A 14,492-nucleotide genomic window follows, 5' to 3' on the forward strand; every position below is an offset into this window, starting at 1 on the left:
AATAAAACTAACGTTTTAATAATAAAAAATTAAATACAAACAAAAATAAAAGTATGCAACCCAACAATTCTCTTATAAAAAAAATTGATGATTCAAATGAACAATTTATCATCAAATTTATATCAAGACATGCTTAATAATAAGCTTTTTAAAAAAAAAAAAATCAAAAAAATGAAGCATATTTAATGATTCATTCTCAAACAATAATCATATAAATACAACTTAAGGAAATTAGATTAAACAATAGACAAAAAATACACAAAACCTATTCAATTTGCTATTTTCTTTTTACGTGTAGTTATATAATTATAGGATAGGAAGATTATAAAAATTATATATTTTAAAAAAAAATCTAAAATGTGTTACGTTGCTACTTTTTTTTTAATTAAGTTTTTTTTTATCAATTTATATATTATAATAAGAAAAAAATTAGATGAAGAATTTGAATGGTAATCAAATTAAGATTTTTATCAACTTAAAAACTATAGAAGAATAATATAAGAACAAAAAAAAAAAAAAAAATCTATTTATCAACTTAGAAATTATCAGAGGAGAAAAATTATATCTATTTCTTTAAAAAAAATCTAAAAAAATTTATGCTCATGTAGTATCAAGTATGTTATTATTATTTTATTTTTTAATTTAGATTTTTTAATAAAGGATTAGATGAAGAATTTGGATCATAATCAAATTAAGATAAAATTTGGATTATAATCAAATTAATATTTTTATCAACTTAGAAATTATAGGAGAAGACAAATTATATTTATTTTTTCTTAAATTTTTTTTTAAAAGTATGCAATTTGGTGGAGCCACTTGGCATAACCACAGCTTCTAAGCTCAACTTTTATTATGTAATAATAATAATAATAATAATAATAATATATAGATTAGCTAAATAACACTAACTAAACTTATTTAGTTATATAGCATGTTTTTGGAAGTCAAGTTTGTCAAACTCGAATTCCAAGTAAAACTCGAGGATAAACTTGAGTTCCAAACATTATGTTTAATCAGATTACTATAATGCTGGAAACTCAAGTTCTAAAAAACGTGCTACATAACTAAATAAGTTCAAGTCTGTGCTATTTTTCTAAATATTTTCAAAAATCATGCTGTTGGGCAAACAATGCCTCATTAGTCATCGTTTTCGAGTTAGATAATACTATATGGGTTTTACTAATCTATACTCTAAGGGCATACATTAGTAAACCATTTAAAAACAAAAAAAAATTATGGCAAATTGAAAAGTTTCTTAAAATTGATGATTAATTAGGGCATGTATTAACCAGACCTATACTAACTTTCTTTTCAAGGAAAAAAAAAAGTTAATAACAATTTAGAAGGTCTAGGGACACTACTTTTGTACCACCACTATTGGAAATATGAGATACCATTCTCCTAGTTAAAGAGAGTGGCGGGCTTCTTTAATAAGATATATGTAATAAATGAGTCATGTTAATGGGCACAAGTTTGATTATTTTAAGTGGGAATCAAATCATATATGGTTTGAGTTGAAAATTGAATACCATACTTGCCAATGGGTGGTTGAATGGCGAGATATTGGTTCAAGACTCATTAAGTACCAAAAAAAAAAAAAAAAAAGACTCATTAAGTACATGTGTAATTTACCAATAAAAAAAATGCAATTCTTTTCACCCTTACCCAACCGCTGATAGGTCAAATCAATTTGGTATGACTCACATTTTTTGTCACATTAAAAAAAAAATTACTTTAACATTTTGTTTCATATTTCTCTCAATATGAATAAATAAATAAATAAATACAACACTCAACAATGATAATTGAACAACATTCAAGTCTTCATGTTTATACTTCAATTCTAGTAGTCTATTAGTCCAATAATTCCACAAAATTAGAAGGTAAATACATACTCCTATTATACATGAAACTTAAAACAAAGTTAAATCACCAATCAAATTTAATAAATGCATATAGCTTTAAAAAAATAAAAATTGTTCTAGGTATAAAAATAAAAATAAGAAGGATATCTACAATAATAATAATAACATACAAAACATTAGTACTAGATTCAACACTTCAAATTTTACAATTTATAATTACACATAAAAAAAAGAAGTAGAAATTACACATCAAATTTAGGAGTGATGTCATTAGCATTTTCTTATACGACATGACATATATGATATAACTTGAATGTATAGATATACATTGAAAATGAATCAATACAAAATTTAAAATGTTTAAATGTTTTTACAACTTGTCAATTGGCAAACAACTTGGGTCAGTCATAGTTTGACCTAGAGGTGTCCAAACCAACCTGCCAACCAACCCACCTGGTAGATCCGATCTAAGAACCGACTGACCCAATGCCGGTGATGGGTTGTCGCCCCCAGAACCCGAGACTGACTGGTTTGATCATGAAAAACCGAAAAAATCGACCCGACCGTATTATCACCGGAAAAAGTTGTTGTTTTCCGTCGATGGGAGTGTTTCGCCGGTGGTTTTAGTATGATCAGTGGAGAAATGGCTTGATATCTGCGAGATCTCGTCGAGTCTGGCCTGATCTTAGCATATGCAGCCTGATTTGGTACAGATTCGATGGGTTTCAGCAAGATCTGATGGATTTCAGCAGAATTCGGTGTGGTTTTGCAAATTTCAACCCTGACCGAGAACCGATCGATCTCCGACGAGGTCCAACTGTCTGAACCGACCCCTTTTACTGGTCGGCAACGGGTCCAGAAATGATAGACCCGAAGTAATCGGGTCGATTCCAGGTTGGGTACAAATCCGACCCGGACCGACTCATGGACAGCCCTAGTTTGACCCCGTAAAGTAAAGTTAAAACTAAGTACTTCATTTTTTATTTTATTTTATTTTTATAAAGTCCAAATGGAAAATCCAATCCATCATGCAGTAATTTACAAAATTAATCATGTGTACAAATTTAATGGTCATTTGACTTGTTTAAATTATTTAACGAATGGACAAAGTTTTGCACCAAGGTTTGTAGGATGTTCACAGGTTAGTCCGGGTTAAATTTATGCTCAACTTGCGATTGACCCGATCAAATTGGGTGGAAAATTTTCAAACTCATTGCCAACCAATGAGAGTGTCAAATCAGATTGGCCAAATTGCGTGTCAAGTGCTGATTAGTTTGGTCAAAATCAGCAGAAGCAAATGAACGAAAAAATAAGTCATGAATTGGCGAGATCTCGCCAGATATGATGAAGGTTTCACCGAATATGGTGAGAACTCACCAAATCCAGTGAGATCTCCACCAAATATGGTGGAGATCTCAATGGATCTGGTGGTTTTCCACCGATCTCTCATTGGAAAACTATTATACTTCGCCGGATTGGTTGGTTTTCATGGTCGGGTCGATTAGCTCAAGTTTTGGAGGAGCAATTCAAATTTTAAGGGTGGGGACCCACCACCGACCACTATAGTAGTTGGTTCAGGTGGCAAGTTGGTTGAATATGGTCGAGATTGGTGGGTGGGTTAGGTCTTCAATTGGCCTGGACACCCTTAAAGGTTTGGAAGAACCTCCTTAAACTCACACAATTAATAAGACCATATAAAATTGTTATGTGACTACAAATATATAGATTTTAATTGTTATGCAGTGGGTCGAAAAGATTTTCTTCAAAAATGATCCGGAGGATTTCAATTATTAAGCAATAGTAAATTTTCCTTGTGAATGAATCATGTCATTTAATACAAGTGAATTATGTTATAATAATTTTTTTTTAGTGAATCATCTTATAAGCTACTACCTGTTGTGTCCATTTAGAACTTTCCTTATTAATGAATCATGTCATTTAATACAAGTGAATTATGTTATATTTATATTTTTTTTTTGAAGTGAATCATCTTATAAACTACTACCTATTGTGTTCATTTAGTTAGAACTTTTCAGGCTAAAATTACATTGGTAGTGTATATGGGTGTGAGGAGGAAGTGTATACGGGTGTGAAACTTCCTTCTAGATACTTGAACCCTGGCCTTTATCCAACACTCTATAGATACCTATACCTATACCTAGAACTTTCCTTATGAATGAATCATGTCATTTAATACAAGTGAATTATGTTATATTTATATTTTTTTTTGAAGTGAATCATCTTATAAACTACTACCTATTGTGTTCATTTAGTTAGAATTTTTCAGGCCAAAATTACATTGGTAGTGTTTATGGGTGTGAGGAGGAAGTGTATATGGGTGTGAAACTTCATTCTAGATACTTGAACCCTGGTCCTTATCCAACACTCTATAGATACCTATACTTATGGAGTGATCATCGCACTGTAAGTATGCTTTTCAATCTTATAAACGTAATATGTGTGGTGTTGCACTCCATAAATAGCAAGCCACTTTATCTAAAAAGCCCAAAATAGAAAAGCTGAAACAATTATTATTATTATTTTTTTGTGAAACAAAAATAGCTAAAACAAACTTAAATGATTCATCTATAGAATAGAACTTCAAAACCCAAAAAAAAAAATAAAACATTGTTCCCCTATAAGTAGAATCGTATAAATACTTGAATCCATTATCCATAAATACTTGAATCGATACGCACCGAAGGCAACGCGGGATACGTAAAATAGTTTGCCGACAAAAGAAACAAACTCGACGCTGTATTACTGGCGATACACACTCGCTCGCCTCTCTGCATTTTGCTTTTTCTCACTTCCCTTCATTTTGGACCGTCTGATCTCCGATCAGGTAAATCCCCTTATTCCCCAAAATTGATTTTTTTAATCTAAATTTATATAACCCTCAAAAAAATTTCCTTAATTCTTGTTCTAAATTAACGTTGTCAAGATTCAAAATTTGTAAATCAGTACTTTTGAATTTTGTTACATTCGAACCAACAAAAAAAAAAAAACTACTATTGTAAAAAGTCTCTAACTTTGTTATTATTATTGTCTGAATCCAATGTTAGAACAAAGTTTCACACAAATGAGAGTGTGCCTATGAAGAATGGGTCTGTATAGGCACACTAGTGAATTGTTACCTGAGAGACGAGGTGGCGGTGGCGATGGCAGTGGCGGTGGCGGCGGCGGCGGTGGTGGTGTTTCTCGGCGAGGAAGAAGGTTTGGTGGTCGAATTACTAAACAAAGGTTGTCGCGTTGGGTCTTCGCGCTTGCATTGATCTTCATAGTTTATTTGGTAGTTTCCTGTGTAAGGATGTTCTTTTTTGGTGAGTTTTTAGGACTTAGAAGCTTTGTTTTTGCAATGTGCATTTTGTTTGTGTGTATAAATGTGTTGTGTGTTACTTGTTGTTTAGGTAATGTGGAAGATAAAAGGGTTTTGATATCGCAAGGAGTGGAAGAAGATGGAGTTTTGGGGTCTAATTCTGAAAGACCACCACCAAAAAGCAACCGTCGTAAAAAGTGTAAGAATTGTTGGCTTTGCATAGTTTTTGTGTTGGTGTTATTAGATTCTATGAGTTTAATTTTTGTGTGTTCAATTGTTGAATTGAAAATGAAGCTTTAGGATGAACCCTGTTAATGGGAAATACTTGAACCAAAAGAAAATTGTGCGATTATTTTCAACACGTGTTTAGTATGTATGGCGATAATGTTACTTCAAGCTGTGCAACATCATTTTATTTGATCATTGTTTTTCCAATACGGCATCTTGCATAATAGGCTTTTAAGAAAAAGAAAAAGGGAAAAAATATAATCTTGCCATTGCAAATGAACAGCCACTTTGCCCTAACTGTCATCTAAATGCTGTCATTTTCGTATCCCCCACATCCACACAGCAACAAGGCTAATAATAGGAATTCACATATACATGTGATATAAGATACATGTGATCTTTATAAGCATTCTGTCTCTCAAGTGCCATGTGGGAGAAGATATTGAATTGTAGAGGGGCCTATCAAATGTTAAATTACTTTTAAGGCAAACTCATTTGGGAAAAAAAAAAAAGTAATAAATGCTTTTAAGTTTCTTAGAAAGATTTTTTGCGGACCAAAGTCATTAGATAGTTTTTGTTTTTTATTACATTTGAAAAAAGTGGATAATTTCAATCTACAAAGAGTGCAAGCGGGGAGAATCTTAAAAAGGATCATGAACCATAGGATCTTTACTGCCAATCACAGCTCACCTATAAATGAAAAGTTTATTAATCACACAAGAGGTTAACAAAAACAGTAGACACTAATTTGTTACTGTTGTATTATAATTATGTTACTTGTTTTCTATCAGAAAAAGAGAATCATTTAATACTTCTAGTCAAGAAATCTGTATCTCCATGTAAAAAGTAAAAGAAGAGGAGGGCTTGGCCTTAACAAGGGAGGAAAAACTAAGCGAAAAGAAAAGAGAAGACACACAAACCATAATACATGCTTTTGTAGAGGTTAGGTTTGTGTCTATATCATCATTCTAAATAAGACCTTCAAATGACCCATATGGCCACAGAGCACCTGAATAAGAAGAGAATTGATACCTTCTTCTGCTCTGCTCATATTACTAGAATTGTTCTGCTGAAAACCAATAAAATTTATTAATCTTTGCCAAGTAAGGGATATAGGTTTAAGATGAGAACCAAAAGCGATAATTGTTAGCGAATAGTTGCCTTCATGAACTAGAGGTTTCCTTCTGACAGTTCAATTGGTGTATGTCCCTCCCCCCACCCCTTCAATTGTGTGCCTCTGTGTGTGTGCATGCAATTGTTTTCCTTCTTTTGAGTTTTTTTTTGAAGGGGGGGGGGGGTGGGTGGTGGTATTGGGGAAATGCCAAAATGGTGTTGGAATGTGAGAATTAAGATGTAGCACCTGAAGGGATGGAGCTTGGTATTACACTTTTACCCATATGTTTCAGACTGTCCAGCTGCCTACAAGCTTCCTACAAATTGGCCAAAGTTTGCTGCATTAATTAGATAATAGATCCAATGGTACAACCTGACACAAAGTAAATCTTATCACTTGAATTTTTAATTTCTTTAAAAATCAAAAATACTTTATCAGCATTGACACATTTCCTCTTGCAGTCATATTAATATATGCCCATATTCTTATAATGATGCAAACGATGTCAAGCGGAATTAGTTCAGTTATTTCTGCATATATATTGAGTTTTAGTGCTAATGCCTCATCATTCCCTCTATTTGACTTAATCCCTGTGACTTTTCTTCCATTTATTCATCGTTCAGTTTTTCCTTGCGAAGTTGCATTTGCCGAATCAGTTGATGATCTTGTTGAACCCAAGGATCTTATGAACTTCACACAGTTTTTACTAGAGTATGTTGACAGAGAGGAAATATATCAAAACCATTCTTTGGAACCCAGATTTGGAGGTCTTCAAACTCTTGCAGAAAGAGAGAAATCCTTCTATGCAAGAAATCAGACACTTCATTGTGGTTTTGTCAAAGGACCACCTGGTTACCCAAGCACTGGATTTGATATAGATGAGATGGACAAGGCATACATGTATACCTGTAAGGTCGTAGTATCTTCTTGCATTTTTGGTAGCTCCGACTTTTTGAGGAGGCCCACACGCAATCTGGTAAATGAGCTATTCTTTTATTTTGTTTCTGTCATGATAACATGAAGTTAAAACAATTTTTAGTCAAACACTTAGTAACTTATGTTTTTCTAGTAGCTGGTTGCTGCTTAAATTATTTTACTCCATTTAGCTATTTCATTCAACTAAGCATCATTTTATTTTCTTCTTTCTAAATCTGTAATATCATACAAACTATGTCCACCAAAATTATACATATTTTAATGAAAAACAACTACTCATAAGAAATGAGATTTGAGGCTCAACATTCACTTGTATCAATAATCATATTCCATTTAGATTTCACTCCTTTGAACCATTCTCGTTTTCAATTATAATTGGAAAAAATATATCTTAATGTACCCTTGTATGTGAACTAGGGTGTCCCCTTTTGATATTAATAAATCTTATTACTTATCCAAAAAAAAAAAAAAAATCTTAATGTAAAGAGAGAGGAGTTAAACTTGAGGATGTAATCGTCTTTTTGTGGTCCACATGAACATACCTCTGCTTGGTTGGAACTGAGCTTAATTGAAACTATAATCTACATGATGTTATTGTTTGAACTTGAAAGATTATCAACATTGATGCAGTATGAAGTTGCAAGGATAATAAAAAGAAGAAGCAAAAAACAGAACAACCCAAGGCTTCACCACCTAAGGAGGCTTGGAATCATCACCAAGCTAGAGAGAAAATATCTCAATTCCATATTATTCATTAAAATCTTATATTCTGTGGAATCTTTATTTGAGAGACAGGAGGAGAGGGGGATGAGGAGTTGAATGTGGGATTTAAGAGAAATTTTAATGATTGGGAGATTGATGGGGTGGATTCCTTCCTTCATTTGCTAGAATCTTATATTCCCACTAGGAAGGGGGACGATAGGATCAGATGGAAACTAAGGTGTAATCGGAATTTTACTGTGAGATCTTTTTATGAGACCTTATGGGGGTCATCTTCTGTGTCTTTCCTTTGGAAAGCCGTATGGAGGGTTAAGGCTTCTCGTAGAGTTTCCTTTTTTGTGTGGACAACGGGTTTGGGAAAAATTCTTAATTGTGATTAACTTATTAAGAGGGGCTATAGAATGGTGAGTTGGTGTGGTATGTGTCAATGTAATGGGGAGACTGTAGACCACCTTTTGATACATTATAGTGTGGCTTTTGACTTATGGTGTTCTGTTTTTTGGATGTTTGGGATTTAGTGGTTATTACTGGAGAAGGTTTTTGATTTATTATGTGGATGGTGGATTGGGGGGTCTAATCATTTGTCAACAGTTTGGAACCTTATTCCCTTATGTGTGCTATGGACTATCTGGGGGGAAAGAAATCGACGTACTTTTGAAGATGTGGAGTTTACATCAACTCAATTACTAGCATCTTTCATTAGTTCTTTTTATTAATGGACCTGTTGCTGTGGGTCTTACAGATAGTACTTTTGTTTAGATTTTCATAGAGTCAATTCATATGCAAATATTTTTCCGATTGGAATTCTTTAGACTACTTCATGCCTTTAATTCATGAAGTAGTATCTTATCAATAAAATTATTCTTACCTATCCAAAAAAAAAAAAAAAAATCAACATGACAATAATATTTCCTTAGGGGACTGTAAATAGAGTCCCAAATTACATTAGATAAGGAAGGGAAATCAAATCATAATAGGATAGAAATCAAATCCCTTAAAACTCTCAAAATAAATAAAATTCAAATAAATCCAAATCCCATAATTCAAATTAATTCAATAAGCTCGACCAGTGGAATCAATTTAACATTAATCTGGCATCTGCACCAAATGTGGTGGTTGATTTCTTTCGATTCTTGGCAGCCAATTTACCTTCAGGGATTGATGGTGATCGGTTGAGATGGAAGTTGACAAAAAATGGGGATTTTACTATCCGCTCATATTATCATAAGTTACATGGCTCTTCTTCCGTTGGTTTTCCGTGGAAAGATATTTGGAAGGTTAAGACACCCCCGCGTGTCTCTTTCTTTGTTTGGACAGCCGCATGGGATAGGATTCTCACGGGTGATAACTTGCGGCTTAGAGGTTTTGATTTTGTTGACTGGTGCATTATGTGTCGTTGCTGTGGTGAGACAGTGGATCATTTGTTGTTACATTGTGAAAAGGCTTATCGGCTGTGGTGCTTTGTCTTTAGGATTTTTGGGATTTCATGGGTTCTCTCATGTACGGTGTCTGATTTTCTATTTAGTTGGTGAAATTGGTTGGGGAAGCATTCATCTTACATTTGGAACTTAGCTCCGTTGTGTTTGATGTGGTGTATTTGAAAGGAACGCAATCGGCGGATGTTTGAGGATTTGGATAGATCTGAGGACCAAATGCTTGCTTTCTTTTTTGGTTCCCTGTTTGATTGGGCTAGGGCTTGGGGATTCACATCTAGTGACTCTCTTCCTCTATTCCTTAGATCTCTTTCTTTGTAATTAACGTATTTTTATGTTTTTGCTTTTCCATCTTTTTTGTACTTTTGATATGCTGGTGCTAATTTGCATCTAGCAGTTTTTTTTGAATATATTTTTTCTTACCTATCAAAAAAAAAAAAAAAAAACATTCAATTAGTAGCACCATCTTTAACTTTGAAACTGCATCAAAGATGGACAAAGAAAGTTTTTGTTCATACAAATTATGATACTCCCTCCGTCCCACTTTGTTTGTCCTGTTTGAAAAATCAAATTTTTTAAGGGAACATCATTTATTATCTTGTCTACCTTTTAAAAATGTATAAGTTTCCAAAACTACCCTTAAATAAATTTATTAAAAAATTGAATTAGTAAATTAATAGGGGTATAATAGGAACATTAGTAAATTAATAACTTTTATTTTTAGAAATGGGACAATATTTTGGGACATCCCAAAATGGAATAGAGGACAAACAAAGTGGGACGGAGGGAGTAGTACATTTTCTTCTACCAAATTTTTTTGAGATGAGTTCCCCTCCCCAAAAATAATCCTCAAACCCACAAAAAAAAATATCATTTTCCATTAAAGAAATGAGCGAATTCTACTTTCCTAATATCATGAAACTCTATTGTAAGATTTATAAAGTATTGAAATTTGGTTATGTTGAAATTTGTCTTCTTGAAATGCTAACAACAGCCACTTTTTCATCATGTTTCAACTACACCTATTACTTCTTGCTTTCTTTTTGGGTTCTGTTTTATTGGTATGGATTACAATAGGCTTTCCTGCAGTTTTATGCTTCTGTAGGCTTGTTTAGTTTATATATCCATTATTTTCAATTGGAGGTAATAACTAATAGGTAGACAGTTCAACATGTCTTTATGAAGCTTTACTTAATGCCATTCCAGAGAGTTGAAAAGTAGGATAGACATGCTACAAGTGAGATTTCCCTTGAAGAATGGAGATGGAAAGTTCATTTAACTTGAAATTTCCATTTCTAGAAACCTTTGATCTTAATTTGAACTTTATATATATATATATATATATATATGATTCTTGGATAATTGATTTCTTTTTGGCTCTATACCTTCTCAGACGTTTCCGGTTGTGTGCTGGATGAAATCTTTATTTATTTACATTTTTATCTTCTATTTTATTTTCAAAGATTTATGAGCTCTAACGGTTGATATATGCTTACTTATGTGCTATAATCTTATTGTGCTGAGGATCTTGGGCAAATTAATGTTTGAGTATGTCATAATCATAAATGTGGATTCTATTTGGCTACTTTGTAGTAGATTTAGGTTAATATGCCTATCTTATATCCTTTCAGTGATGTTCAAATATTCTCTTTTGTTGCAGATCAGTGAATATTCTCAAAAAAATGTTTGTTTTGTTATGTTTGTGGATGAGCAAACGTTCAAAAAACTATCATCAGAAGGAAATACTCCTGATGATAGAGGATTTGTTGGTCTATGGAGAATTGTTATTGTGAGGAACTTACCATATGAGGACATGCGAAAAACTGGAAAGGTGCCAAAGTTTTTATCACATCGCCTCTTCCCTTCTTCTAGGTAATTTAAACCTAATAAGTCTTTGGACACAACGAATTTCACAATTGCTTTTCACAACTGTTGAGATGGCAGGTTGTGATTCCCATGTGAAAGTGATGTTGTATTAATCACAATTTGCCACTTCAACAAGTTGTGAATTTTTTGTTGTTGTTAGCATTGTTGATTTGAACTATGTTATAGCCATCTACTTTTGGTCCTTCTCCTCATAAATCCAAGTTTTTCTTATATTCGGAGTTTGTTTGAAGGTACTCAATTTGGCTTGACAGCAAGATGCGACTTCTGATTGATCCAATGCTGATAATTGATCACTTTTTGTGGCGAACAAAATCAGAATATGCCATTTCAAACCATTATGATCGCCACTGTGTCTGGGAGGAGGTACTCCAAAATAAGCGTCTAAATAAGTACAATCACACGGCCATTGATGAACAGTTTACATTTTACCAATCTGATGGACTCACCAAGTTTGACCCTTCAGACCCAAATATTCCTCTTCCAAGTTGTGCGTGTCATTGATTTTTCTATTCATTGGGAGATTGTCTTTTACCTTGATTTGCGATATAGTCACCATCAACCTGTGTGCTAATATGGTGTCCTTTACCTTGCAGATGTTCCTGAAGGTTCCTTTATAGTACGGGCACATACACCAATGTCAAATTTATTTTCTTGTCTTTGGTTCAACGAAGTTGACCGATTTACTTCACGTGATCAACTAAGCTTTGCATATACTTACTTGAAGCTGAGGAGAATGAATTTAGAAAGACCATTTTACTTAAATATGTTTAAGGTAACACATTTTCTTTTAGTGATTCATCGTAGTTGTCTCTGTATTATTATAATTTCTATGTCATAGATTAAGTAATTTACTTTTTTCAGGAGCTGTGGTTAAAATGGTTCCTAGAACTACTCTAATCATACATTTGAAATAGGTTGATTTTGCTGGGATTGTAATATCTGAGCAAACGCTTAATGTGTATGAAATATGTTGATTTTGCCGGGATTGTAAGATCTGAGCAAACACATAATGATACATCTTTAATGTGATGTTTTCCCGGATGTGCTTGGAACTTGGAAGCAACTGTAAATGAAAATGACTTCTAATTAGCCTCTTTAAACTTGTTGCTTTAATATCTTTGAAACTATAAGCATGCTAATATTGTATTTGGCTTGTAATGCATTTTGTTTTTATTTTTTTAAAAATGTATGCAGGATTGCGAGCGCAGATCACTAGCAAAGTTATTTCGACATAGGGCTACACCATCTCCTCCACCTCCTTGATCAATTGAAAATTTGAAATTCTTTGAGGTTATGCCTGGTAAGATTGAGTTGATTTCCATTTACTTTTTGTAATTCTGATTGCTTCGAGACGTGTTTTATTCTGTTCTTATGTGTTGTCATAACAAACCTTTATGATTGAACAATAAGATTATTTTAATAGGATTATTATGATTGGACTTTGGTGGAGTCTCAAGCATCATTTCAAGAATGGATTCCAACTTAGCACCACTATTTAAACTCAACTAGTAGAGTTTCTGCACATACGCACTTGTTATTAGTTTAATTTTTTTGACAAAAATTTGTAACCTTTAGTATGTTTAATAATGTATGATATAGTGATTGATGTATAGGCATGTTTCACGCTTAATCAAGAATGCAAATATCATTTTGATAAAATAAAAATGCAAATATTCTCTCACTTTTGTGGGGTGTAGAAGAGCCGAAGAGATAATTGGTAGGCAGCATTAACCCTACTTTATTTATTTATTTTTTTTGGGAGGCTAATTTCCAAACTTGAATATGCAAATTTTCGCTTTTGGTAAAAGGCAATTGCCATCGCACCAAGACCCGACCTCTTACACCCAAATAACTAGTAATTGTATCTAATAGTAATTTATGCCTTTATTGATGCTTTTGCATCACATGGAAATCAAATCTTTGCATATCGATTCCTCTAAAATCAAAGGCAACGGGGAAGGGAAGGAATAACAAACTAAAAAAAATCAAATATTCCAGTGGTTTGCTGATGATGAGAGACTGAATATTGTCTTCACATTCTATTTATTTAATCAGCAAAAACTGACTACTGGCTATTAGAACTAAGAAAAGAAATAGAATATGAAAGAGAAGATCAGATAGTGAACTAAACTGGTAGGGGTATGAACCATTATATTATCTGCAATCCTTAGAAGCAACAGTAATGCGTGTATGCGTTTGAGATATCATGGCTGATGGATACTATTGCATGACTTCTTTATTTATTTTTTATATAGGCCCAAATAGTTTCTATTTACAGATTTTATAGAAGTTCATGACAGTACTTATGTTGTCTATGCAGGGATGTATACTGAATGTATATTGGGCTGTACCGTGAGTGGCTTTTTCCTTTTCCCTCTTCCCAGAATCAACTTTGGCGCAGGGTGGACCATAACCAAGCCATATTCTCTAGCTTCTTTCCTTGCTGCCAATGAGTGTTTCAACTTTCAAGACTATCCTATTGTATAAGAATGTGATGGGATTCAATTTTGGCCTTACAAAATAGTAATATAACTAGTCAGGAGTTGTGGTTTGGGAGGATAAATATAATTGTGTTTGATTCCCATGAGATTCTTTAAGAGGGCAGGGCAGACTGTATTAGGTTTTAATTTGCTCTGAATTATCATAATCATGGGTCCTAAAAGGATAAAGGAAGGCTAACAAAAGTTAGGGAGCCTTTCCCATTCTACTTTGTATTACTTTTTGTGAATATATTTTTAAAAAATTACTCCATAACTGAATGAATACATGGCTTTATGCCTTCTCTTTTGTTTTTATTTATTTATTTATCGCATAATTATTGTTTTGATGTTTATTGATTGTGTGTGAGAGAGAGCCTAACGACTTGTATGTTTGCAAGTCATGCTTTTTATGAAGATTTGAACTCCCAATCTTTGACCATGAAAGTCATGCAATTTGCATGCTTTTCTTTATTCGTGTGATATGCATTATTGCTCCACCACCGACACTAT

At 33.2% G+C, this 14,492-nt stretch overlaps 1 protein-coding gene across 1 annotated transcript; it reads left to right on the forward strand.

Moving 5' to 3' along the window:
• The first annotated feature begins 4,524 nt into the window (after positions 1 to 4,524).
• On the forward strand, positions 4,525 to 14,256 carry LOC115982831. The gene is made up of 9 exons (XM_031105549.1): positions 4,525 to 4,710; positions 4,931 to 5,188; positions 5,276 to 5,383; positions 7,150 to 7,502; positions 11,276 to 11,487; positions 11,733 to 11,989; positions 12,096 to 12,274; positions 12,697 to 12,802; positions 13,823 to 14,256. The coding sequence occupies exons 2-8, from the start codon at positions 4,969 to 4,971 to the stop codon at positions 12,763 to 12,765; spliced, it is 1,398 nt and encodes a 465-aa protein (XP_030961409.1). The 5' UTR covers positions 4,525 to 4,710; positions 4,931 to 4,968; the 3' UTR covers positions 12,766 to 12,802; positions 13,823 to 14,256.
• The last annotated feature ends 236 nt before the right edge of the window (positions 14,257 to 14,492 follow it).

This window comes from Quercus lobata, chromosome 3 (assembly GCF_001633185.2).
Source record: "Quercus lobata isolate SW786 chromosome 3, ValleyOak3.0 Primary Assembly, whole genome shotgun sequence".
NCBI classification, from domain to species: Eukaryota; Viridiplantae; Streptophyta; class Magnoliopsida; order Fagales; family Fagaceae; genus Quercus; species Quercus lobata.

What these genes read in the sequence shown, in the direction of transcription:
- LOC115982831 (XM_031105549.1), top strand. Translation starts at nt 4,969, where the DNA reads ATGGGTCTGTATAGGCACACTAGTGAATTGTTACCTGAGAGACGAGGT. An exon ending in AAGCAACCGTCGTAAAAAGT is followed by an intron (nt 5,384 to 7,149) that starts GTAAGAATTGTT and finishes TTCATCGTTCAG; the next exon opens with TTTTTCCTTGCGAAGTTGCA. An exon ending in GGAGGCCCACACGCAATCTG is followed by an intron (nt 7,503 to 11,275) that starts GTAAATGAGCTA and finishes CTTTTGTTGCAG; the next exon opens with ATCAGTGAATATTCTCAAAA.